This window comes from Oncorhynchus tshawytscha, linkage group LG33 (assembly GCF_018296145.1).
Source record: "Oncorhynchus tshawytscha isolate Ot180627B linkage group LG33, Otsh_v2.0, whole genome shotgun sequence".
Classification (NCBI taxonomy): domain Eukaryota; kingdom Metazoa; phylum Chordata; class Actinopteri; order Salmoniformes; family Salmonidae; genus Oncorhynchus; species Oncorhynchus tshawytscha.
Genome location: NC_056461.1, coordinates 1976111 through 2003971, shown reverse-complemented (window position 1 = coordinate 2003971; position 27861 = coordinate 1976111). Strand labels below are relative to the sequence as shown.

General features: G+C 43.1%; 1 protein-coding gene across 2 annotated transcripts; it reads right to left on the bottom strand.

The window, feature by feature from the left end:
* Positions 1 to 1701: 1701 nt before the first annotated feature.
* LOC112234546 (LIM domain transcription factor LMO4-B) lies at positions 1702 to 27861 on the bottom strand. Of its 2 annotated transcripts, none has more exons than XM_042311389.1 (5): positions 27842 to 27861; positions 11851 to 12093; positions 2739 to 2835; positions 2409 to 2567; positions 1702 to 2190 (listed from the first exon to the last, which is right to left on the bottom strand). In XM_042311389.1, the coding sequence occupies exons 2-5, from the start codon at positions 12084 to 12086 to the stop codon at positions 2182 to 2184; spliced, it is 501 nt and encodes a 166-aa protein (XP_042167323.1). In that variant the 5' UTR covers positions 12087 to 12093; positions 27842 to 27861; the 3' UTR covers positions 1702 to 2181. The 2 variants fall into 2 exon arrangements, with proteins under 2 accessions (XP_042167323.1, XP_024258480.1); XM_024402712.2 differs by lacking the exon at positions 27842 to 27861 and adding an exon at positions 27198 to 27603.

The window sequence follows — 27861 nt, the reverse complement described above, 5'->3', positions numbered from 1 at the left end:
ATTAATTAAAAAGCCCATTGTTATTTTGAGTGTCAACCTAATTGGCTAACCCTAAAAGAGGAACAGCTGAGAGAGGCACAGAGACACACCACTTACAGTAAGAGTTTTCTCATGACATATTATTTTTTAAAGTCACAGCTGGATACTTCATAGATTTGTTTTTTTCATCCTCTTTGTAGGCCTGTTGCACGTTTGGTTTTAATTTCTCTACGTAGAAAAGTCACGGAACGATAAGTAAAAGAGGATCATGAAAGTCGACTGGCAGAGAACACAGTGTGATTTCTAGGCAAAAGGTATCTACAAAAAGATGGAATTTAATTAGCTAACTAAATAAGATCGGAGGGGCGTTTGCGTGCCAAAAAAACTACTGCAAAATGCCAACCAGTACTATGAGTATAGAGCCCTCTACTCCAACTACCAAGTTCAGAACTCAGCAAATAAGTGAAAATGTCATTCAGACATTGTAAAGAAACAGAACAGCTATACAATTATAGAGTTTAGTAGAACGGTGAAGGAAAAGGCTTATTTCTTCCGTTTGTTGTTGCATTGCCGTAAAGTCAACAGCTGGACTGCTCCTCTAAAACACCCACAGGAAAGGGGTCTCTCCTTTTTTAATTAGACTCCGGCCCAGGCCTTTATCTCCTACCACCTACATATCTTCTGTACTGGCCCCGGATCAAGCCGAAAGTCAGCCATGTTTGTCAAAGCCCTGAAAGCATTACCGAAGCTACGTGTCGGTGTGAAAGGGATATGTGTCACACCTCGCTACACACATGCACGCCCCTCTCCCTCATCCTGCGGCACGTAAATATTATCCAATCACTCACTCGTTAGATGTGACACAAGTGACTCGCGATATTATGAGTAGTTATTTTGAAATGTTTTACAGCATTTGAAAATGGGCCTTTGCTTGAAACAAAGCCCACACAATGACAAAATTCAACCATAGAGCACACAATACAACAATAGAAAAAATATCTACAGTTTATACTTCTTTCCATCCCCATGCCACTCCCCTATTTCCTCAACCTGGATCATGTTCATTAGGTACCAAACTGAAGAAAACAGCCTGAACCAGGTAGGGACTACCTGGACTTCTCCAATAAGAAACACTTATTTTTCCTTTCGAAAACTGCTACAGTGAGCCATATTCAACATTACCCAAGTTAAACTTGAACCTTCCACCACCACACATATGAGAATACATTTAGGACGTATGGAGCACTACTGCGAAGTCATGTTGGAATTACAATTGTCACCGGAATAAAAAATATTTTAAAACAATTACAAAATGCATAATTTCTATGTTCCCATAAACATGAGTAAATTTCCTAACCCCAGAAACCATTTAACTGAAAACATAACTAAATATCAAAGAAAATCTACAAAAAAGGCAACCACTTGTAGTACAAAAGAATCATGGGACTAAAAGTTGTGTTTTGATGAATATTCTACAGACTTTAAATTTTGTACACAGAGAATATTTTTTAATGTAAATGAGACATCCAGGCAGGTGTATTTGATCTTTACCTGTTCGGCCAGACTCACCAGTCGGGTGAACCACAGCTACGGCAGCATAGCACTGCAACCACAGTATTTCCTGTTTCTCGCAACAGATGAAAGGGTCTAGTGAATCTGAGTTCAGAAAGTGTTGCATATGTGTATTCGTGTGGCCTGTCTTGTTTGAATGTGCTCTTCCTGTTTCAAGAGTCAGTACACTGTAGCTTGGTTGAAGCAGCCCCTGACCAGAACCAGTTTATACGTGTTTCCATATTAGTCCAGGACTTCTCTCCCCGTAGTGTTTTGTGCTGGCTAAGCAAAGTGAATGGTCCCTCACTGGAAATGCCATAGTCCTCCTCTCAGGGCATTACAAGTCAGTCACCATTGGCCTTACCAGAAATGGACACTGACTTGGCTTGACAGTATAAATCATCCTCATCAATAGTCTTTCCCTCCTCAGCATCTTCCCCTTGAAGGTTGAGAACATGATTCTCTATGAACAGAAGAAATATGATTCTGTTGGGAATGACGTGTTGTTTAGAAAGCCACTGGCAGCAGTATCCGGAGAATGGATTTTGGAATATCTGAAGAAAGGGATGGCTGGTGTAGGACAAACTTAAAGATGGAGGAGGAAGAGCAGGAGGTGGGGGAAAAGGCACACGTTGCTTTGTCATCCATCTTTCAGCACACCTGAGATCAGGAGAAAGAGGTGATTAATGATAAGCATTGATTACGCAATGACCGCAAGAACAAAGATAGTAAGACAACCACAGTTCAACACCACCTTCAAAAAATATTACCAAAACAGCAAATTCATTCATTAAACCAAATGGATTCTTAACACACAAGGGACAATCAACCAAACTGTGTAGTTCTATCAAAATACGGTCCGGAGCAAATCCCCATACCTTCTGGTCAGGCATCATGCCGTTCCCCTGCAGTGGGGTCAGGTGACTGCGGAGTAGAGCGCCCCCTGGCCTGTCGTGCTCACAGAAGATGGTGCCATTAACGTAGTGGAAGCGGTCGCCCGGCACTAGCCGGTTCCTACAGGTGGCACAGGTGAAACACTGCAGAGGGAGGGACAAAGGAAGAATGGAGGAAGGAGTTGTTTAATGAAACAGTTTAAGAATGAGCTACAGAAGCTTGGGTCAAATTGCTGTGTCTAAGGGCCCTTAAATATTTAGCTTTTGCAGATCTGTTGGGGTCAGGCTTTACTTTCAGGCTGAAGTTAGTCTTACCTTGAGGTGGTACACGTTGCCCTGTGCCCGCATCACCATCTCACTGGCAGGGATGGACTGGCCACAGGCGCTGCATGCCCCGCTGTGCCCGAACAGCCTGCGGGTCAACCCAAACAAACTGTCAGACAACTGCAACCACTTACCCTTCAACAGATTGGGAATATGAGGTGACTTGGTCAACGACAATGATGCTGTGGTTCAGTACCACTCTCGGCCTTCAACAGCTGATTCTATTCAGCTTACCCTTTCCCAATCCTAACTAGAACCAACTCAAGCAATTAATTCTAAATAGTTCTCAGAGCAGTGGTTGAAGTCATGAATAAAGCCGGTGTCCAGAAGGACTGAATGGGAGGGATGCAGCATGGAAATAGTGCCGGTGGTGGTGCTGCGACTCAAGTCTTGTGGTGCTCAGAATACAGATTCCAGGTGGAGCTGTAGACGAAGTCCATGGCGGGTTACTGGGAAAGCCCGGAAATATGTTTCAGCTGATACTGGTGAGGAACCCGGATTAAGGATTTTTCAGTGAATATCTTTTGTATGTGCCAGTGATAATGTCTGTTTGGTGTGAAGCGTATGAAAACAATGTGATCCGCTATAGGACTATTTTTGGTGAACTACATATTGCCTTGCTCCTGTCAAACATTTAGCCTCCTCCTTGGAGCGTGACCAAGTAAGATAACTCAGCAAAACATTTTTTGGGGGTGAACGTGTCTTAGGCATGCTGCAAGGAGGCATGAGGACTGCAGATGTGGCCAGGGCAATAAATTGCTATGTCCGTACTGTACCTAAGACAGCGCTACAGGTAGACAGGACGAACAGCTTATCGTCGTCGCAGTGGTAGACCACGTGTAACACTTGCACAGGATCGGTACATCCGAACATCACACCTGTAGGACAGGTACAGGATGGCAACAACTGTCCGAGATACACCAGGAATGCACAATCCCTCCATCAGTGCTCAGACTGTCCGCAATAGGCTGAGAGAGGCTGGACTGCGGGCTTGTAGGCCTGTTGTAAGGCAGGTCCTCACCAGACATCACTGGCAACAACGTCGCCTATGGGCACAAACCTACCGTCGCTGGACCAGACAGGACTGACAAAAAGTGCTCTTCACTGACGAGTCGTGGTTTTGTCTCACCAGGGGTGATGGTTGGAGTCGTGTTTATCGTTGAAGGAATGAGCGTTACACTGGAAGCCTGTACTCTGGAGCGGGATTGTTTTGGAGGTGGAGGGTCCGTCATGGTCTGAGGCGGTGTGTCACAGCAATCATCGGACTGCGCTTGTTGTCATTGCAGGCAATCTCAACGCTGTGCATTACAGGGAAGACATCCTCCTCCCTCATGTGGTACACTTCCTGCAGGCTCATCCTGACATTGACCCTCCAGCATGACAATGTCACCAGCCATACTGGTCGTTCTTGATCTCCTGCAAGACAGGAATGTCAGTGTTCTGCCATGGCCAGCAAAGAGCCCGGATCTCAATCCCATTCAGGATATCTGGGACTTGTTGGATCGGAGGGTGAGGGCTAGGGCCATTCCCCCCAGTAATGTCCGGGAACTTGCAGGTGCCTTGGTGGAAGTGGGGGTAACACCTCACAGCAAGAACTGGCAAATCTGGTGCAGTCCATGAGGAGATGCACCGCAGTACTTAATGCAGCTGGTGGCCACACCAGATACTGTCTGTTACTTTTGATTTTGACCCCCCCCCCTTGTTCAGGGTCACATTCTATTTCTGTTAGTCACATGTCTGTGGAACTTGTTCAGTTTATGTCTCAGTTGTTGAATCTTGTTACGTTCATACAAATATTTACACGGTAAGTTTGCTGAAAATAAACGCAGTTGACAATGAGAGGACGTTTCTTTTTTTGCGGAATTTACATGCGACTTACAAGCAACCTTCACACCACATTTAGTACAGACTACCCAGAGCCAATCGGACCATCTCTCAGTGCCCCTAGCGTGTAAACAGTTAAACCATTCAGTCTTAATAGGAAGCCTCTTTCCTGCTTTCATTACACCCTCTTCCTTGTGACGCCTACCATACCGGTTTTGGCTGCTATACCTCCCCCTCTATACTCTCTCCCTTGCCCTATTGATCTTAATCCAAACAGTAAATTAATAAGCAAGTGCCCGAGAAGAACCCTGTTCTCCCTAATTAAAGCTCCCTCTCCCTTTATCGGACCTCATTGGCACCGGGTCACTTGGCAATGAGGACCCACCAACTGTATTATACATATTTGATAGAGGTCCTGTCCACGGGTGTGACAACCGTTAAAGTAGCATTGCAGAAAAAAATATACTTTTTATTTTAAGTGTCGATCCATATGGCTAATTAACATATGTATTTTGGTGGCAAAAACTGTTATGCAAATCCCAATCACTCTGTGATGGTTGCAATGAGGAGCTATTGGCACAGGCGTCAAGGTGAAATTGAAGCAATACATTGTACATTACATTTCGCAACCATACATATTTTGAATATCACATATACTGAACAAAAATAAATGCAACAATTTAACTAAGTTACAGTTCATATAAGGAAATCAGTCAATTGAAATAAATAAATTAGGCCCTAATCTATGGATTTCACATGAATGGGCAGGGGCGCAGCCATGGGTGGCCTGGATCCACCCACTGCGGCTCCAGTCCCAGCCAATCAGAAGGGCTTTATTACAGACAGATATACTCCTCAGTTTAATCAGCTGTCCGGGTGGCTGGTCTAAGACGATCCCGCAGGTGAAGAAGCCGGATGTGGAGGTCTTGGGCTGCCATGGTTACACGTGATCTGCGGTTGTGAGGACGGTTGGACGTACTGCCAAATTCTCTAAAACGACGTTGGAGGCAGCTTATGGTAGAGAAAGAAACATTAAAGTCTCTGGCAACAGCTCTGATGGACATTCCTGCAGTCAGTATGCCAATTGCAAGCTCCCTCAAAGCTTGAGACATCCGTGGCATTATGTTGTGTGACAAAACGGCACATTTTAAAGTTGCCTTCTATTGTCTCCAGCACAAGGTGCACCTGTGTAATGACCATGCTGTTTAATCAGCTTCTTGATATGCCACACCTGTCAGGTGGATGGATTATCTTGGCTATCAAAGAAGAAATCCTCACTGACAGGAACGTAAACATATTTGTGCACAAATTACACGTTCTGTGCATATGGAGAATGTCGGGTATATTTTATTTCAGCTCATGAAAAATGGGACCAACACTTTACACATTGCGTTTATATTTTTGTTCAGTGAAGTATAAGTGCTTTATTAATTCCACTGGGAGTGCCTTTAAATCCCCTGAACTGGGATTTAACTCCTTACTGGACAAATGTACAAAGTGCCCAGTGTCTCTGCACTATCCAGGAGGCCTCCCTCCGTGCGGGCGCTCTTGGGCCGTGGGTTTTCAGACTGCTCCGGATCTCCCCCAATGTTTGCCCTGGAGAGCGCTAGTGTGTGGGCAGTGCCAACACAGGACCCACACAATCCCTTGTCTGTGTTAGATCAGCCAGCCTCTGACGCGTGGGCGAGCACACACACCAGAATTTTGACTTCGATACCTATACCAGGTTTAGTATCATGATACTCAATACCAAAACGATACCACAGCAAAAATAAATAAATAACATTTTTCATTATCAAAATGAAGTGGATTGTATAAAAAATAAAAATTGGAAGTCCACAACAATGCTTTAACCACATGTGATGGAGTTTGCAAAACAAAATGGCCACTGGATTGATGCAAATTCTGCCAGGTTGGCATAACTACAAAGTAGCCTCAATTGAGAAGGCATTTGTGAAAGCCTAAAGATGGTTAGCCTATCATTAGCATCGCAAATGGCTACACAAGTTGGTAGACATTAGTTGGTAGACGATTGTGATTTTTTAACGCCGATACCGATTATTGGAGGACCAAAACAAACTGATACCGATTAATCGGACGATTGTCATTAATACAAATAAAATAAAACAATCACAACAATACTGAATTAACACTTATTTTAACTTAATATAATACATCAATAAAATCAATTTAGCCTCAAGTAGATAATGAAACGTGTTCAATTTGGTTTAAATAATGCAAAAACAAAGTGTTGGAGAAGAACGTAAAAGTGCAATATGTGCTATGTAAGAAAGCTAACGTTTCAGTTCCTTGCTCAGAACATGAGAACATATGAAAGCTGGTGGTTCCTTTTAACACGAGTCTTCAATATTCCCAGGTAAGAAGTTTTAGGTTGTAGTTATTATAGGACTATTTCCCTCTATACCATTTGTATTTCATTAACCTTTGACTATTGGATGTTCTTATAGGCACTTTAGTATTGCCAGTGTAACAGTATAGCTTCCGTCCCTCTCCTCGCTCCTCCCTGGGCTCGAACCAACAACAACAGCCACCACATCGAAGCAGCGTTACCCATGCAGAGCAAGGGAAACAACCACCAAGGATCAGAGCGAGTGAAGTTTGAAACGCTATTAGCCCGCGCTAACTAGCCAGCCATTTCACTTTGGTCACACCAGCCTCATCTCGGGAGTTGATAGGTTGGAAGTCATAAACAGCGCAATGCTTGACGCACAATGAAGAGTTGCTGGCAAAACGCACGAAAGTGGTGTTTGAATGAATATTTACGCACCTGCTTCTGCCTACCACCACTCAGTCAGATACTTAGATACTTGTATGCTCAGTCAGATTTTATCCAACACAGGACACGCTAGATAATATCTAGTAATATCATAAACCATGTGTAGTTAACTAGTGATTATGATTGATTGTTTTTCATAAGATAAGTTTAATGCTAGCTAGCAACTTACCTTGGCTTACTGCATTTGCGTAACAGGCAGTTTACTTGTGGAGTGCAACGAGAGGGGCAGGTCGTTATTGCGTTGGAATAGTTAACTATAAGGTTGCAAGATTGAATCCCCCGAGTTGACAAGGTGAAAATCTGTCTTTCTGCCACTGAACGAGGCAGTTAACCCACCGTTCCTAGGCCATCATTGAAAATAAGAATGTTCTTAACCGACTTGCCTAGTTAAATAAAAGGTGAAAAAAAAAAATAATAATTCAGCGCCCAAAAATACCGATGTCCGATTGTTATGAAAACTTGCAAATCGGCCCTAATTAAATCGGCCATTCCAATTAAAATCGGTCGACCTCTAGACAACACCTCCCTGGATCCTGGACTTCCTGGCAGGCCGCCCTCAGGTGGTAAGGGTAGGTAACACATCCGCCACGGTGATCCTCAACACAGGGGGCCCTCAGTGGTACGTGCTCAGCCCCCTCCTGTACTCCCTGTTCACTCATGACTGCATGGCCAGGCACAACTCCAACATCATCAATACATTTGAAAATGACAACAGTGGTTGGCCTGATCACCGACAACAACGAGACAGCCTATAGGGAGGAGGTCAGATACCTGGCCGTGTGGTGCCAGGACAACAACCTCTCCGTCAACGTGATCAAGACAAAGGAGATGATTGTGGACTACAGGAAAAAAAGAGGACCGAGCACGCCCCCATTCTCATCGATAAGGCTGCAGTGGAGCAGGTTGAGAGCGGGCCACCATTGTCCCCGTTACCCAAGAAAGCTAAGGTAACTGAGCTAAACGACTACCGCCCCGTAGCACTCACATCCGTCATCATGAAGTGCTTTGAGAGACTAGTCAAGGACCATATCACCTCCACCCTACCTGACACCCTAGACCCACTCCAATTTGCTTACCGCCCAAATAGGTCCACAGACGATGCAATCTCAACCACACTGCACACTGCCCTAACCCATCTGGACAAGAGGAATACCTATGTGAGAATGCTGTTCATCGACTACAGCTCGGCATTCAACACCATAGTACCCTCCAAGCTCGTCATCAAGCTCGAGACCCTGGGTCTCGACCCCGCCCTGTGCAACTGGGTACTGGACTTCCTGACGGGCCGCCCCCAGGTGGTGAGGGTAGGCAACAACATCTCCTCCCCGCTGATCCTCAACACTGGGGCCCCACAAGGGTGCGTTCTGAGCCCTCTCCTGTACTCCCTGTTCACCCACGACTGCGTGGCCACGCACACCTCCAACTCAATCATCAAGTTTGCGGACGACACAACAGTGGTAGGCTTGATTACCAACAACGACGAGACGGCCTACAGGGAGGAGGTGAGGGCCCTCGGAGTGTGGTGTCAGGAAAATAACCTCACACTCAACGTCAACAAAACTAAGGAGATGATTGTGGACTTCAGGAAACAGCAGAGGGAACACCCCCTATCCACATCGATGGAACAGTAGTGGAGAGGGTAGCAAGTTTTAAGTTCCTCGGCATACACATCACAGACAAACTGAATTGGTCCACTCACACAGACAGCATCGTGAAGAAGGCGCAGCAGCGCCTCTTCAACCTCAGGAGGCTGAAGAAATTCGGCTTGTCACCAAAAGCACTCACAAACTTCTACAGATGCACAATCGAGAGCATCCTGGCGGGCTGTATCACCGCCTGGTACGGCAACTGCTCCGCCCTCAACCGTAAGGCTCTCCAGAGGGTAGTGAGGTCTGCACAACGCATCACCGGGGGCAAACTACCTGCCCTCCAGGACACCTACACCACCCGATGTTACAGGAAGGCCATAAAGATCATCAAGGACATCAACCACCGAGCCACTGCCTGTTCACCCCGCTATCATCCAGAAGGCGAGGTCAGTGCAGGTGCATCAAAGCTGGGGCCGAGAGACTGAAAAACAGCTTCTATCTCAAGGCCATCAGACTGTTAAACAGCCACCACTAACATTGAGTGGCTGCTGCCAACACACTGACACTGACTCAACTCCAGCCACTTTAATAATGGGAATTGATGGGAAATTATGTAAATATATCACTAGCCACTTTAACAATGCTACCTTATATAATGTTACTTACCCTACATTATTCATCTCATATGCATACGTATATACTGTACTCTATATCATCGACTGCATCCTTATGTAATACATGTATCACTAGCCACTTTAACTATGCCACTTTGTTTACATACTCATCTCATATGTATATACTGTACTCGATACCATCTACTGTATCTTGCCTATGCTGCTCTGTACCATCACTCATTCATATATCCTTATGTACATATTCTTTATCCCCTTACACTGTGTATAAGACAGTAGTTTTGGAATTGTTAGTTAGATTACTTGTTGGTTATTACTGCATTGTCGGAACTAGAAGTACAAGCATTTCGCTACACTCGCATTAACATCTGCTAACCATGTGTATGTGACAAATAACATTTGATTTGAGCTTCAAGTTCCTTGGTGTCCACATCCCCAACAAACTGTCTTGGTGTGCTTGGACCAAGTTAGTCGTGAAGCAGGCACAACAAAACCTATTCCCCCTCAGGAGACTGAAAAGATTTGGCATGGGTCTTCAGATACCTCAAAAGGTTCTACAGCTGCACCATTGAGAGCATCCTGACTGGTTGCATCAATGTCTGGTATGGCAACTGCTCGGCCTCCAACCGCAAGGCACATCAGAGGGTAGTACGCATGGCCCAGTACATCACTGGGAACAAGCTTCCTGCCATCCAGGACCTCTATACCAGACAGTGTCAGAGGAAGGTCCTGAAAATTGTCCAAAATTCCAGCCACCCTAGCCATAGACTGTTCTCTCTGCTACCACATGGCAAGCGGTACCAGAGCGCCAAGTCAAGGTCCAAGAGGCTTCTAAACCGCTTCTACCCCCAAGCCAGAAGACTCCTGAACATCTAGTCAAATGGCTACCCAGACAATTTACAGTGCCCCCCACCACTGCCACACTGTTCTCATCTATGCATAGCCACTTTAATTAACTCTACATACATGTACATACTACCTCAACTGGTGTCGTCGCATGGGCACCCCCCTGTATATATTGTTATTGTCTACTGCTCCTCTTTAATTACTTGTTACTTTTATCTCTTATTCTTATCCATCATTTTTGAAACTGCACTGTCGGTTAGGGGCTCATAAGTAGGCATTTCACTCTAAGGTGTAATGTTGTACCTGCTGTATTCTGCCGATGTTACTAATACAATTGGACTTGATTTGAATTAGAACCACTAATATAAAATGGTGGCTATTTAAAATAATCCTTTGCCAATTAAGCCTATATACATTTGCACCAAAACAACTTTCACATGATCAGGCTATCCTATCAATCAATGGATCCTTCACAAGCTAGCAGGCACACCACATTTTCTTCAGGAAATGTACTTTTCTAATTAGTTACAATTGTAGTACAAACCGTTTTCCATGTTGTGGTATTGAAAAAGTACATACGTTTCAGTGTACCAGGTAACAGATACACACGATTGGGCAAGATTGGCCAACACACAGATACACACGATTGGGCAAGAAATTAAGTCAAACCGAGTAGGAGCAATGCAGTGGTGATGGAATTGGCTAATGTGTAGTCTATTCCCAGTTTCCTCTCACCTTACGCAACTCCTTAAGGGTTTGTCATCAAATGCTTCAAAAGTAGTGAGACAGTTGGTCATGTCTTGAGAGGTTAGAGAGTTGCTGTTAAAAATCCATTGCTTCACCGGCCCCACACACAACCCTGGTGTGTGCCTATACCCCTTCCGTAACACCCTCCAGTCGCTCTAATCCTGCCATGCCCGTTTGCATTCACACACCAACACCTGGTGCCTTTATGTGTGCGCAGACAAATTCCTTCTTCCACCTGTTTCAAAGCTGTTTGTGCTTGTTTGGACAAACATTAAGACTCATCACGCGTGATCAGTTGTGGAAATTTGATTTGATTTTGATTTGGAAAGTGGATTTCTGTGGCACTTTCACTTTTAACTTTTAATTTCCATTTTCATTGTCCATGTCAAAAATGGTGGACGATAGCTAAAACATCTGAGACTGTTAACCTACAAACTAAAGTCATTGCAGACTGCTGTATAACAGTCAAATCATTTCCCACACGGAATTCTGCTTTCCACATATCTATGTCACCCTAGTAGGGTTGATTGCAATCAAATCTCTTTCCTTTAACTACATAACCAAAACAGAGGCAGACACTACACCTGGCCTACCAGAGGTGAAGCTATTACCGTGTTGCGTCCACCCCAGTCCTTTCTGATTTGAATGCGGCCTCCCCTGACGCTCACCTGATGTAGTCGTTCTTGCAGAGGATCATGCCCCCTTTGCTGTAGCAGGTGGTGCCGATCTCACCCAGCTGGGCGTGGCAGCAGGAGCACTTGAGGCAGCGCGTGTGCCAGTAGCGCTCCATGGAGAAGAGTAGGAAGCGGTCAGCGATGCGCCCGCCGCAGCCTGCGCAGGACCTGCCTGACGAGCTGCCGCCTGTCACCGCCACGGCTGATGCCTCCACCCGGCTGTTCACCATGGCTGGCCTGGAGAGAAGACGGGAGGGGGAGATAAGATTGGTAACAACAAGGGTGGGTGAATGGAGAAGTGTGTCTATTCTGCAGCACAAAAATGTAGCTTAATATGGACAGATGTTTAAGCCTACAAAACACCTGTCATTAACAGTCAAGGCAAAAATACGACCACTAACATAAACCCATCGTGAATCTTTATTTCAACTATGAGTATTTGGTTGATGCTTCTACCATGTGAAGGAGACTATTCCGTAAACCACCAGAACATTCAGGAAATGTAGCTTCCTTGGGAGTGTTCACAAGAGCTGCCGTTCAATCATCCCTGTTTATCAGAGGCTTCCTAAATAAATCCGTGCCATACATTACACACACCTGGAATGTGTGTGGCTAGGAGAGAGAAGCCTCAGACATGAGAGGCCTCTGATTCCCAAATGTGAGTCTTGGCACCGTAACCATTCGGGTGGTTCAGGGTCTCCCAGGCAAAGAGCTTAGGCCTAATTATTTAAGGAATATGGGGGGGGGGGCAGTTCCCTGAAAAAACATACGCCTTTGAACTGACTGGCATCCTAGAAAGCAGTTGTCCCACGACAACCTCCACACAAACAGACCTCTTCATTGACACTTCAAAATAAGTCCCAGAGGAGAAGTCTGATGTTGCTTACTGAATAAATGTGGTTGGGTTGCATTGCAGAGTGGAGCTGTGTAGACTACAGTCGGCAGAGGGGTTGGTTTTTCAAAAAGGTTTTCACTAGGGTTACAATGTAGAAAATAGTAAAAATATTTCTCATTCCAGTGTCTGTGTTCTTTTGTCCATCTTAATATTTTATTTTTATTGTCCAGTCTGAGATATGGCTATTTCTTTGCAACTCTTTATTTTTTTATTTGACCATTATTTAACCAGGCAAGTTAGTTAAGAACAAATTCTTATTTTCAATGACGGCCTAGGAACAGTGGGTTAACTGCCTGTTCAGGGGCAAAACGACAAATTTGTACCTTGTCAGGTCAGCGATTTGAACTTGCAACCTTCCGGTTACTAGTCCAACGCTCTAACCACTAGGCTACCCTGGCCTTCTACTCTGCGTAGAAGGCCAGCATCCCGGGGTCACCTGTTCACTGTTGACGTTGAGACCAGTGTTTTGTGGGTACTATGTAATAAAGCTGCCACTTGAGGACTTGAGGCATCTGTTTCTCAAACTAGACACTAATTCACTTCTAGACACCTCCCACTCTTCTTTCAATTCTGGTTAGAGACAGTTTGCGCTGTTCTGTGAAGGGAGTAGTACGCAGCGTGGTACGGGATCTTCAGTTTCTTGGCAATTTCTCACATCTTTGTCCCCATGTGCAGTTGCAAACTGTAGTCTGGCTTTTATGTGGCAGTGGCTTCTTCCTTATTGAGCAGCTTATGTCGATATAGGACTCGTTTTGCTGTGGATATAGATACTTTTGTAACGGTTTCCTCCAGCATCTTCACAAGGTCCTTTGATGTTGTTCTGGGATTGATTTGCATTTTTCACACAAGTACGTTAATCTCTAGGAGACAGAATGTGTCTCCTTCCTGAGCGGTATGACGGCTGCGTAGTCCCATTGCATAGTATTGTTTGTACATATGAACGTGGTACCGTCAGGCGCTTGGAAATTGCTCCCAAGGACGAACCAGGCTTGTGGAGGTCTACAATTTATTTTCTGAAGTCTTGGCTGATTTATTTTGATTTTCCCATGATGTCAAGCAGAGAGGCACGGAGTTTGAAGGTAGGCCTTGAAATACATTCATAGGTAGACCTCCAATTGACTCAAATTATGTCAATTAGCCTATCAGAAGCTATGACATCATTTTCTGGAATTTTCCAAACTGTTGAAAGGCAGTCAACTTTGTATGTAAACTTCTGACCCACTGGAATTGTGATTGTGAGTTAAGTGAAATAATATATCTAAACAATTGTTGGAAAAATGACTTGTGTCATGCACGAAGTAGATGTCCTAACAAACTTGTCAAAACTATAGTTTGTTAACAAGAAATGTGTGGAGTGGTTGCAAAATGAGTTTTAATGACTCCAACCTAAGAGTACGTAAACTTCTAACTTCAACTGTATATAATGTGGGTACTTGATGTAATGATGCCAAATAACATTTTGCGCTACAAGTGCAACACAGCATTCCTAACCTAGCCCACAATGTCTGCTGTGTGGGTCGAGCAGTCATTTGAAAGAGCAAGAACATTTCAGAGAGACAACTCAAAAGGTAAAATCCATTAAACGCCAAGATAATGGAATTCATTGTCCTTGACAACCAACCGTTCTCTGTCGTGGGTGATGTTGGCTTTCGCCGACTGGTCGAGCACCGGTACACATTGCCCTATCGGAGTTAGCTTCACAACATACTATGGAACGCTGTTTGGGTCTTTGAGTGTCAAAAAAAGATGTGTAAAATAGTGTTATTTGACCTGTAAAATAAGCTTTTAATTTGACATGTAAAATAACAGTTATATTATAGAATCTTGTATGTTCTAAATTTGCACATGCAAGCCAAGCGCCACCACTACTATCAGTAGCACTGTCAAAGCTGTACAATAAGTCTGCAAACAAGCAAACACCGGCCACGAACGATGCGTTTACACTACCGCGTTGAACAAATGCTTCATTACTGACCGCAACTTCTGGGGTACCTAGCTAGCACTAATATAACCAGACTGAAAACAATGACCAGTAAACTGCATTTTCGTTATTCTTAGCAATGATTTAGGAATCCCTGTGAGTAAGATTTAGCTAGGTAGCCACTTGTTGTTCGCCTATTGAAATTGAACTTCAGTTCATGAAAATAAATAGCTAGCCAGCTACTTAACCCTGTTGCCCAAAGCTAACGTTGTAAGCAGCCAGCTAGCTGGCAGGTGAGGCTTGACCGGACCGGGTTGTGTGTGAAGCTAGCCACAATAAGGATTAGGCACAATTGTGGAATTTGCAGTTTGCCTTCAAAATAAAAAGTACCTCTTTGAAAGTGATGCAGAAGGTTACAATTTGGTGGGGTCATGCCATATTTAGACTAGATCATGTTAAACAAAGTTGGAATGTGAAGCAATGAAATGGGGTATCAGTCTAGTCGGTGACACCCACAGAACACAACTGTGAAGAGCCTATTGTGTGTATTGACATTCATATTGCAACTGTACAGCTTTACCTAAGGATTGGGGATCAATGAAATGGGCTATCAGTCTACTCAATACCCAATATATTTTTTCCCCAACGTCCTCCTCAGAGTTATCAGACTATGTTCAATACACAAAAGGTCGACAATAAATGTGGCTCAATTCCGTTGTTTCAGAGTCCGCAATAATAGCTACGATGCTAATGTTCTCTGGTGTCATGTCATTGATGCACAGGTAAGGCTGTACAGTGAAAAGAATTGTATTGAGGGCATAATTTTAAGTATAATACAACCAGTGTGATTCCAGATGACCATTTTATTAATTTGACTTTTGCTGATTTTATATAACATTCCAATCATTTACCATGATCTATTCAATTATGGCATAATTCTACTATGTATTCATTTGCATCATTGTCAATGTCATACTTTTATTTTGAAGGCTAACCGCAAAGTTCACTATTGTGGCTAGCTTCACATAGATGGGTCCGACCACCATTAATCAAATAAGAACGGTCTTATAAATTAGGGTTATTTTTGTTGACACCTTGCTATATATAGTTAGCTAGCTAACTAAAGCTATTAAAACAGAAGTCGTTTTGATATGTTTTTGGGGAAGAACATTGTTTGCATCCATGAGCGCTCATTTTTTTTTTTTAAATGACCAACACTGTAGGTGCACGAGACAACTTTACCAGCATCATGGCATATGTATCAATTAATCGTTGTGACATATGAAATATGAGTGATATTGATTACACTGTGTAATAACTACGTAGACATGTATGAAAGCATTAAATTATTGTGACGTGCAGTCATAGTCAGGTCCTGATTGGTCAACAAGCGTATTTGTCATGTCAAATAGTGTTATTTGACACGCAAAGACCCAAACGGCATTCCATAGAATGAGAAATCCTTGTTGAGAATGAAAAGACTGAACACAGCAAGTAAGTGAAAGAAATAGGTTTTGATGATGTTTTACTGGTCATGGGGACATATGTAAATGCCAACAAAATAGCGTTTGGGTCAGAGTGTGTGTGTAACACCTTTATTTAAATAGGGAAGTCAGTTAAGAACAAGTCCTTATTTACAATGCCTACCCCGGCCAAACCAGGACAACGCTGGGCCAATTGTGTGCCGCCCTATGGGACTCCCAATCAAAGCCGGAATTGATACAGCCTGGATTCGAACCAGGGACTGTAGTGAAGCCTTTTGTACGGCGATGCAGTGCCTTAACACACGGACGCAGCGGTCTAACTATATAACTGTACTAGAATGCTTAAAAGGGCCCTACATTTTTTTCTAATAATCGGTATTGTATATTTTGGCAAGGAAAATATTGGATATCGGTATCGGTCAAAAATGTCATATCGGTGCATCACTACCGGAAATACTTTTTTGTAGGTTAGGAAAATTAACGTAGCAGGTTAGGAGAAAAAGGCAAAGATTAGGAAAAGGGTTTGCTAAAATGCTGTGTGTGCTAGCTCTGGAATACGTTAAATACACAAACTCGGGACTGCCGAGTACAGGCCTCGGTTACAACACTCACTACCAAGTTCCAAACTGCTTCTGGAAGCAAAGTCAGCAAAATAACTGTTCATCAGGCGCTTCATGTAATGGATTTCCATGGCCGAGCAGCCGCACACAAGCCTAAGATGACCATGCACAATGCCAAGTGTCGGCTGGAGTGGTTTAAAGCTCGCCGCCATTGGACTCGAGCAGTGGAATAGCTTTCTCTAGAGTGATGAATCACGCTTCACCATCTGGCAGTCCAACAGGCTAATCTGGGTTTGGATGACAGGAAGACGCTACCTGCCCCAATGCATAGTGCCAACTGTAAAGGTTGGTGGAGGAGGAATAATGGTCTGGGGCTATTTTTCATGATTCAGGCTAGGCCCCTTAGTTCCAGTGAAGGGAAATCTTAATGCTACACCATAATGACATTCTAGACAATTCTGTGCTTCCAACTTTATGGCAACAATTTGGGCAAGGCCCTTTCCTGTTTCAGCATGACAATGCCCCAGTGCACAAAGCAAGGTCTATCGAGATCAGTGTGGAAGAACTTGACTGGCCTGCAAAGAGTCCTGACCTCAACACCATCGAACACCTTTGGAGAGAATTGGAATACCAATTGCAAGTCATGCCTAATCGCCCAACATCAGTGCCCAACCCCGCATCAATGTTCCAACACCTAGTGGAAAGCCTTCCCAGAAGAGTGGAGGCTGTTGTAGCAGAAAAGGGGGAGCAACTCCATATTAATGACCATGATTTTGGAATGAGATGTTCAACGATCAGATGTCCACATACTTTTGATCATGTATTATATATGGAATGGCTGAGGGTCTCAGAGCAAATGTTTGAAAACCCCTGGGGTAGAGTTCCTATACAGTATGCAAACATTTCCTGAAGTACAATGTTAACAAGTCCTATGCCCCAGTTTATTTCTGGGCAGCTGGAAATGTGCTGATACAACTAGTTAGTCTCGCTTGACTCCAAACAGATCATGTATCGAGAAGACACGGCAGACAATGTTCAACCGAAGGGGCTAACAGGCTGCCCTTAAATGAATTATTATTTCCCTGTAAGCTTGACTTCGTCTTCATACTGAAGCCCCCAAAGCACTGCTGCAGTACAGCTACGTGTGAGTCTCAAATGAGTGCACAAATCAGGGCTCTATGCTTCAACCACAGTTGTATTTTGCGACCTTTTGACTTGGCTGTGCGAGTTACATTTTTAATTGGTCACACTGGTGCGAGCTGTACATTCCACCTGGTCACCTTCAATCAAAACATTACATATTTTTAGGCGGAGAAGACCATGAGTTGGTCAAACAGTAAAGTGCATTAGTCCTGTAATGATAGTGTCCTCCCTTCCGCAGTGCAGTTTCATACTGTATTGAAATATCAAATACGTTTTTGAAATATGGAGCTGCACATCGGCCATTGCGAGCGCACTAGGCATCATTGAGTCATATTGAACTAGGTACGAAGTCAATTAAATGTATTGAAATCAATAGAAAACTAATTACATTTGCCCAAGTTTATAATGAAGACGAACAGAATACAGCAAGTAAAATTGTCACAGGCACCAAAAAAAAAAAAAGTGTAGACCTTACCGTGAAATGCTTACTTATAAGCCCTTAACCAACAATGCAGTTCAATAAATATTGAAGGAAATATTTATGAAGAAAAAAAATAATAATAACGAGGCTATATACAGGGGGTACTGGTACCAAGTCAATGTGGGGGGGGGGTATAGGTAAGTCGAGGTAATTTCTTCATGTAGGTAGGGGTAAAGTAACTATAAATAAATAATCATCAAGTAGCAGCAGTGTAAAAAAATTTTTTTTTTAAAAGGTGTTGGGAGGTGTAAATAGTCTGGGTGGCCATTTCATTAATTGTTCAACGGTCTTATGGCTTGTGGATAGAATTAAGGAGCCATTTAGACCTAAGACTTGGCACTCTGGTACCATTTGCCATGCGGTAGCAGAGAGAACAGTCTATGACTTGAGTGACTGGAGTCTGACAATTATTTGGGCCTTCCTCTGACACCGCCTAGTATATAGGTCCTGGATGGCAGGAAGCTTGGCCCCAGTGACGTACTGGGCCATATGCACTACCCTCTGTAGGCTGTTTCATCATTGTCAGTGACCAGGCCTAGCACCGTTGTGTTGTCATCAAACTTAATGGTGTTGGAGTCATGCTTGGCCACTCAGGACTAAGCACGCACCCCTGAGGGGTCTGAGGATCAGCGTGGCAAATGTGTTGTTACCCATCCTTACCATCTGGGGTGTACCCGTCAGGAAGTCAGGATCCAGTTGAGGACGGTGGTGTTTAGTCCCAGACTCCTTAGCTAAGTGATGAGCTTTGAGGGCACTATGCTGTTGAACGCTGAGCTGTTTCCTTTTTTTCCTCACACCTTTATTTAACCAGGTAGGCCAGTTGGGAACAAAGTTTCATTTACAACTGCAACCTGGCCAAGATAAAGCAAAGCAGTGCGACAAAAAAACAACACAAGAGTTAGCAAATTAATAGCAGTCTCACGTTGGTGTTTCTTTTGTCCAGGTGGGAACGGGCAGTGTGGAGTGCGATTCAGATTGCGTCATCTGTGGATCTGTTAGGGCGGTATGGGAATTGATGTCAAGCAAAGAGGCACTGAGTTTAAGGTAGGCCTTGAAATACATCCACAGGTACACCTCCAATTGACTCAAATGATGTCAATTAGCCTATCAGAAGCTTCTAAAGCCATGACATTTTCTGGAATTTTCCAAGTTGTTTAACCTCTCTGGGATATGTGGGAAGGTAGCATCCCACCTGGCCAACATCCAGTGAAAATGCAGAGCACCAAATTCAAATAAATTACTATAAAAATGTAACTTTGAAATCAGTCAATATGCCAAATTAAAGCTACACTTGTTGTGAATCCAGCCAACGTGTCAGACTTCAAAAATGCTTTACGGCGAAAGCAAACGATGCTATTATTTGAGGATAGCACCCCAGTAAACAAAGAGAGAAAAGCATATTTCAACCCTGCAGGCGCGACACAAAATGCAGAATAAAAAATATAATTCATGCCTTACCTTTGACAAGCTTCTTCTGTTGGCACTCCAATATGTCCCATAATCACAAATTGTCCTTTTGTTCTATTACAAATCAAATCAAATTTTATTTGTCACATACACATGGTTAGCAGATGTTAATGCGAGTGTAGCGAAATGCTTGTGCAGCGAAATGCTTGTGCTTCTAGTTCCGACAATGCAGTAATATCGAACAAGTAATCTAACTAACAATTCCAAAAAACTACTGTCTTATACACAGTGTAAGGGGATAAAGAATATGTACATAAGGATATATGAATGAGTGATGGTACAGAGCAGCATAGGCAAGATACAGTAGATGATATCGAGTACAGTATATACATATGAGATGAGTATGTAAACCAAGTGGCATAGTTAAAGTGGCTAGTGATACATGTATTACATAAGGATGCAGTCGATGATATAGAGTACAGTATCAACGTATGCATATGAGATGAACAATGTAGGGTAAGTAACATTATATAAGGTACCGTTGTGAGACGCGGTGTGGGTGAACTCATGATCTCTGCATGTTTATTTCCCACCATAAAGCATGGAGGTGGTGTTCTGGTGTGGGGGTGCTTTGCTGGCTACACTGTCTGATTTATTTAGAATTCAAGGCACACTTAACCAGCAAGGCTACCACAGCATTCTGCAGCAATATCCCAAACCAGATGGGATGGCGTAAATGGGACTATCAGGTTTTTCAACAGGACAATAACCCAACACACCTCCAGGTTGTGTAAGGGCTATTTTACCAAGGAGGAGAGTGATGGAGTGCTGCATCAGATGACCTGGCATCCACAATCCCGACCTCAACCAAACCGAGATGGTTTGGGATGAGTCAGACTGCAGAGTGAAGGAAAAGAATGTGGGAACTCCTTCAAGACTGTTGGAAAATAATTCCAGGTGAAGCTGAGAATGCCAAAGAGTGTGCAAAGCTGTCATCCATGCAAAGGGTGGCAATTTGAGGAATCTCAAATAAAATATATTTTGATTTGTTGAACACTTTTTTGGTTACTACATGATTCCATGTGTGTTATTTCATAGTTTGTCTTCACTATTATTCTACAATGTAGAAAATAGTAAAAACAGAAAACCCCCTGAATGAGTAGGTGTTCTAAAACTTTTGACCGGTAGAGTAGATCTTAAGAACATCATGGAATATAATTGAACATTTTCATTTATACATTCAAATCACCTGCTTCACCCTCATCATTCAGTTCATTGAAATTACATTTTTAAGTCGTGTTATCAGTTTCTATTTTATTTTATTTTTTTAAATCGCCCATTCATTGTCAGGTAGACACCTTTAGCGCCTTGGGACACAAAAGCATAATCAGTTCTCTAACTCCCCCTTGCGGTGGTCTGGAGCAATGAAGCAGTGACTTTTTTCTACACCTTTATTGGTACTGTACTAAACCACAAATTACCTTTTAAATCCCGCAGCATAAACTCAAAACTTTCAGCTGAGCAACCACTGTATAAGCTATAATATAATATGTTTCCTGTAATCTATGGCTTCTGGTTGGGATATGTACGTACGGTCACTGTGGGGATGATGTTGTCGATGCACTTATTGATGAAGCCAGTGACTGAGGTGGTATACTCCTCAATGCAATTGGATGAATCCTGGAAGATATTCCAGTCTGAGCTAGCAAAACAGTCCTGTAGTGTAGCATCCGCGTCATCTGACCACTGCCGTATTGAGCGAGTCACTGGTACTTTTTGCTTTAGTTCTTGCTTGCAAGTTGGAATCAGGAGAATATAACTATGATCAGATTTTCCAAATAGAGGGTGATGGAGAGCTTTGCATGTGTCTCTGGAGTAAAGGTGGTCTATAGTTTTCCCCCCTCTGGTTGCACATGACATGCTGGTAGAAATGAGGTAAAACGGATTTAAGTGCACTAGGATCGCTGCTTCTGGATGAGCATTTTATTGTTTGCTTCTGGCCTTTTACAGCTCGCTGAGTGCGTTCTTCGTGTCAGTGTCGGTTTGTGGTGGTAAATATTCGGCTATGAAAAATATAGATCAACTCTTGGTAGATAGTGTGGTCTAGAGCTTATCATGAGGTACTCTACCTCAGGCAAGCAATACCGAGATTTCCTTAGTATTAGACATCGCGCACCAGCTGTTATTGGCAAATACACACCCACCTTTCATCTTACCAGACGTAGTTGTTCTGTCCTGCCGAAGTACGGAAAACCCAACCAACTGTATATTAACAGTGTCGTTGTTCAGCCAAGACTCTGTGAAACATAAGGTATTACAGTTTAATGACCCGTTGGTAGGATAGTCTCGAATAGAGATCTAGTTTGTTCTCCAGTGATTGCACGTTGGCCAATAGAACAGATGGCAAAGGCGGGTTATCCACTTGCTGACAAATTCTCACAAAGCAGCCCGATCTCAGCCACCTATATTTTCTTCATGCGAATGACTGGGATTTGTGCCTGGTCTCGGAAAAGCAGTATATCTTTTGCATCAGACTCATTAAAGAAATTTTTTGTCCAGTTCGAGATAAGTAGTCGCTGTTCTGATATCAAGAATCTCTTTTCGGTCATAAGAGAGGGTAGCAGCAACATTATGTACAAAATAGGTAACAAACAATTCAAAAAAACACAATCGCACAGTTGGTTAGGAGACCGTAAAACAGCAGCCATCCCCTCCGGCGCCATTATCACAGATCAGTGATTCGTATTTCCTGCAACTTTCAGAAGAAGCAGTGACACGGGACAGCCCGTCTCATCAGTGTGTGTGCGGTGCACGTACGTCTACCACTGTAGCTGTTAGCGATGCAAATGAGAACTGTCTTCTGATAGATGGACAAAGCCTTTCGTAAAAACCTTCTCATTAACTAGAAAATAGCTTATGCCTATTGAGAGCAAAAACCTGAAACGGGGCTGGTGCCATCAAATGATGAAAACGTTAGTCTGGAGCCCTGAAAATAAAAACATTTTAGCATTCCTTGCCGTACCTGCAACAAGTTGCGGCAGCACAGCGAACGCGATCACACAGACACACACACACCTGCAGAAATGTCGACCGTACACTAAGAGACAAAATAACGCAGCAAAAAAAGAGAACTAATCTCTTAAATGCAAATAAACATTTAATCATCTTTTGCAGCACAAGGAAAACTCTGAGACTGAACCTGAGGGATGTCATCATCATCTTCAGAGGGGGAGATATTTCAATGCAGAGCAACACTTAGGTTGGAGCAATTAAAACTCATTTTTCAACCACTCCACAAATCTCTTGTTAACAAACTATAGTGTTGGAAAATCGGTTAGGACATCTACTTTGCATGAAAAGTAATTTTTCCAACAATTGTAAACAGACAGATTATTTCACTGTATCACATTTCCAGTGGGTCAGAAGTTCAAAGTTGACTGTGCCTTTAAACAGCTGGGAAAATTCAAGAAAATGATGCCATGGCTTTAGAAGCTTCTGATAGGCCATTTGACATCATGAGTCAATTGGAGGTGTACCTGTGGATGTAAAGCAAGGCCTACCTTCAAACTCAGTGCCTCTTTCTAAGACCTCATGAAAAAAAAATTGTAGACCTCCACCAGTCTGATTCATCTTTGGGAGCAATTTCCAAACGCCTGAACGTTACCACGTTCATTTGTACAAACAATAGTATGCAAGTATAAACACCATGGGACCAAGCAGCCATCAAACCACTCAGGAAGGAGACGCGTTCTGTCTCCTAGAGATGAACGTACTTTGGATCAAAAGGTGCAAATCAATCTCAGAACAGCAGCAAAGAACCTTGTGAAGATGCTGGATGAAACTGGTACAAAAGTATCTATGTCCACAGTAAAGCAAGTCCTATATCGACATAACTTGAAAGACCGTTCAGCAAGGAAGAAGCAACCGCTCCAAAACAGCCATAACAAGCCAGGCTACGGTTTGCAACTGCACATGGGGACAAAGATCGTACTTTTTGGAGAAATGTCCTCTGGTCTGATGAAACAAAAATAGAACTGTTTGGCCATAATGACCATCGTTCTGTTTGAAGGAAAAAGGGGAGGCTTGCAAGCCGAAGAACACCATCCCAACCGTGAAGCACGAGGGCGGCAGCATCATGTTGTGGGCATGCTTTGCTGCAGGAAGGACTGGTGCACTTCACAAAATAGATGGCATCATAAGGGAGGAGAATTATGTGGATATATTGAAGCAACATCTCAAGACATCAGTCAGGAAGTTAAAGCTTGGTCACAAATGGGTCTTCCAAATGGACAGTGACCCCAAGTATACTTCCAAAGTTGTGGCAAAATGGGGACAACAAAGTCAAGGTATTGGAATGGCAATCATAAAGCCCTGACCTCAATCCTGTAGAAAATGTGGGCAAAACTGAAAAAGTGTGTACAAGCAAGGAGGCCTACATCCTGACTCAGTTACACCAGCTCTGTCAGGTGGAATGGGCCAAAATTCACCCTACTTATTCTGGGAAGCTTGTGGAAGGCTACCTGAAACATTTGACCCAAGCAAGATAAACAATTTAAAGGCAATGCTACCAAATACTAATTCAGTGTATGTAAACTTCTGACCCACTGGGAATGTGATGAAAGAAACAGAAGCTGAAATACATGAAATAATTCTCTACTATTATTCTGACATTTCACATTCTCAAAATAGAGTGGTGATCCTAACTGACCTAAGACTAGGAATTTTTACTAGGATTAAATGTCATGGAATTGTGAAAAACTGAGTTTAAATGTATTTGGCTAAGGTGTATGTCGGGGCGGCAGGGTAGCCTAGTGGTTAGAGCGTTGGACTAGTAACTGGAAGGTTACCCCCGAGCTGGAAGTGGAAGTTCAAACCCCCGAGCTGACAAGGTACAAATCTGTCGTTCTGCCCCTGAACAGGCAGTTAACCCACTGTTCCTAGGCCGTAATTGAAAATAAGAATTTGTTCTTAACTGACTTGCCTAGTTAAATAAAGGTAAAATAAAAAAATAAAAAATGTAAACTTCCGACTTCAACTGTACATTAGCCTAAACGGGACTTAGACAAGCTTATCTCTCCACTGAACACACTAGACACCCACCTAGTTTGGAGGGCACAAGGACTTAGTGTTCCTTCTTATCACCTCCCAGCAGAACACCGTAATACCAATCTGTAACCAGAGCTAAAAACAAGGTAGGGCATTTCTCCTTTCAAGGTAGGAACATTTCAAGGTAGGAGCATCTTGGCTTTTTAAATACAAAAATGAGAAAGGGGGTTAGGAAAGTCTACGCAAGCGTGTGGGGGAGGGGGAGGGGGAGGGGGAGGGGGTGACAGTTATATTTGTTACGATTAAAGTTTGAGTCTGCCTGGCACTCTGTCCTTGACTAGGCTACTTACGCTCTTTCCTCTGATAAACTGGAGTCATTATCGAGAAATAAGCGTATGTGGGCTCTGATTTGTAATAACCTTGGTCTCTGTTGCAGTGTTTCATGATAAATGAATTATCAAGCAAAACAAAAGGTTAGTGAGGAGAAGAGACAGCGCTGTTCCGCTCTAGTAATAGACTGATTAAAAACAGAGGCTAATGAGGAGGAACACAATACCGTGGCTGTCTGAGTACAGACTGATGGATTGCATCTGGTTTCAGGTTGACAGAGCAAATAATAGTTCACTTGCCGATACACAATTGCATTTGGCTCTTCATTGAATTATTCACTTGGGGAGAAATATACTGAACAGAAATATAAATGCAACATGTGAAGTGTTGGTCCCATGTTTCATGAGCTGAAATAAAAGATCCCAGCAATGTTCCATATGCACAAAAAGCTTATTTCTCTAAATGTTGTGAACATATCTGTTTACATCCATGTTAAATGAGAATTTCTCCTTTGCTAAGAAAATCCATCCACCTGACATGTGTGTCATATCAAGAAGCTGATTAAAAAGCATGATCATGACACAGGTGCACCTTGTACAATAAAAGGTCGCTAAAATATACAGTTCTCTCACAACACAATGCCACAGATGTCTTAAGTTGAGGGAGCATGCAATTAGCACACCGATTGCAGGAACGTCCACCAGAGCTGTTGCCAGATAATTGAATGTTCATTTCTCTACCATAAAATGCCTCCAACATAATTTTCGAGAATTTGGCAGTGCATCCAATACATCCCACATGTGACCACACCAGCCCAGGACCTCCACAGCCAGCTTCTTCCCTTGCAGGATTGTCTGAGACAAGCCACCCAGACAGCTGATGAAACTGAGGAGTATTTCTGTCTGTAATAAAGCCATTCTGATTGGCTGGGGCATGGCTGCGCCCCTGCCCAGTCATGTGAAATCCATAGATTAGGGCCCAATTTATTTATTTAAATTGACTGATTTCCTTATGAACTGTAACTCAGCAAAATCGTTGCAGATTGCATTTATATTTTTGTTCAGTATACATTTCTGGGTTTCCTTAGAAGTGGGGAGCTGTCATGTTATCCATGTTCAATTTGATGCTCATCTCCCAATCATTTAATCTTCTTACATTGCAAAGCTTCTTTGGAGAAGCACCTACCTAGGTAGTATAGGCCTATATAACCTTATTTTCTCAACATATGGTGAGTACTAACTGTTTTATAAGACCACCAGGCATTTTGTAGGCTAAGGCATGTTTGCCTTATCTTGTTTAAATTCAATTCATGTGCATCAACAAGTCCCATATATCAGTGGCTCAGTTCAAAATGTCACATTTGACCAGTCACTCTGTAGAGGTATTGCTCCCTCTGCCTTAGGTAAACCTACACTAATGAAAACCTGTCAAAACCCAACCCCCCAGTTTAAATGAACAAATAATCCGCTCACACAAGCGAGGGGAAGTCGTTTGTAATTAAAAACATGACTGTAACATTAACAGCCACTATAAATAGTACCAATAGCAGGCCTACAGTGAGCAGTGGTCAGGCGCGCTTCCCACCAAGGCAGATTAGCAATATATCCTTCTCGTTTAATAATGCGCTCAAGGGCCATAACTACACCCATCCCAGCTTCATTAAAAATGGTCTCCTTTTTAATTACCATTACGGAGCACAACTCCCCATTGTATAAGTGCTCTCTTGCAGCTGTGATGCAGTCAAATCAAGGCACACACCCACCCACCCAAGAACAGCATGGAAGAACCGTTAAGAGATGTGTGCTACGATGAGTGGTAACAGTGAGTCATGTTCTCCACTTTCACCACCGGAAAGAGGGAAATGTAGAATCACGGAGGAATAACTTTCGCTCAAGAGTCTGTCCGAACATGTCAGACAGGCTAGAAAACGGGACCAACATGTTCTAATTATAGCCTTAAATGCATTACTATGTACAAGTCTAACATTCGTCCGAACCACAAGCTGCAACTTTGAACGATATTGGACTATGGAAAAAAGATTTACAAAAGTGGATAAATGGCATCCGGTGCTCACCTTTCCGTCGTGGTAGTTTATGTGAAGTCAAGGAGAAGAAATGATCACGGTGGTGGCGCGTGTCACAACACGAGGCGTAAGCGAATTCAACCAATTCGTGGACTGCTGCAATGATCGACTGTTGCTGTTCTCAAGATGTAACAACTTCAAACAGTTGCTTAGTATTCCGTTTGGAGATCATGCAGACTAGTCCAGAAGTAGGCTAAATCTGTTTCCTTACTGTGTTGGCAGACTTCATGGATTTCAAATAGGCATGTGAACCATTAGGCTACATATGGTGAATGAAGTAATTGTCATGTCAGACAGTCGAGCTCTGTTAAAAGAATGTGATTCTTGTTCATGGCTATACACCGCTTTGTGATATGAAGGCGGAGCTACTCCCTACACTGAACCCAAACCGGCTGCGCGCGTGCGCTATCATTTATTTTGTCCCCCTACACCAAACGCGATCACGAGACGCAGGTTAAAATATTAAAACAAACTCTGAACCAATGACATTAATTTGGGGACAGGTCGAAAAGCATTAAACATGTATGGCAATTGATCTAGTTAGCTTGCACTTGCTAGCTAATTTGTCCTATTTACCTAGCTTGCTGTTGCTAGCAAATTTGTCCTGGGATATAAACATTGAGTTGTTATTTTACCTGAAATGCACAAGAACCTC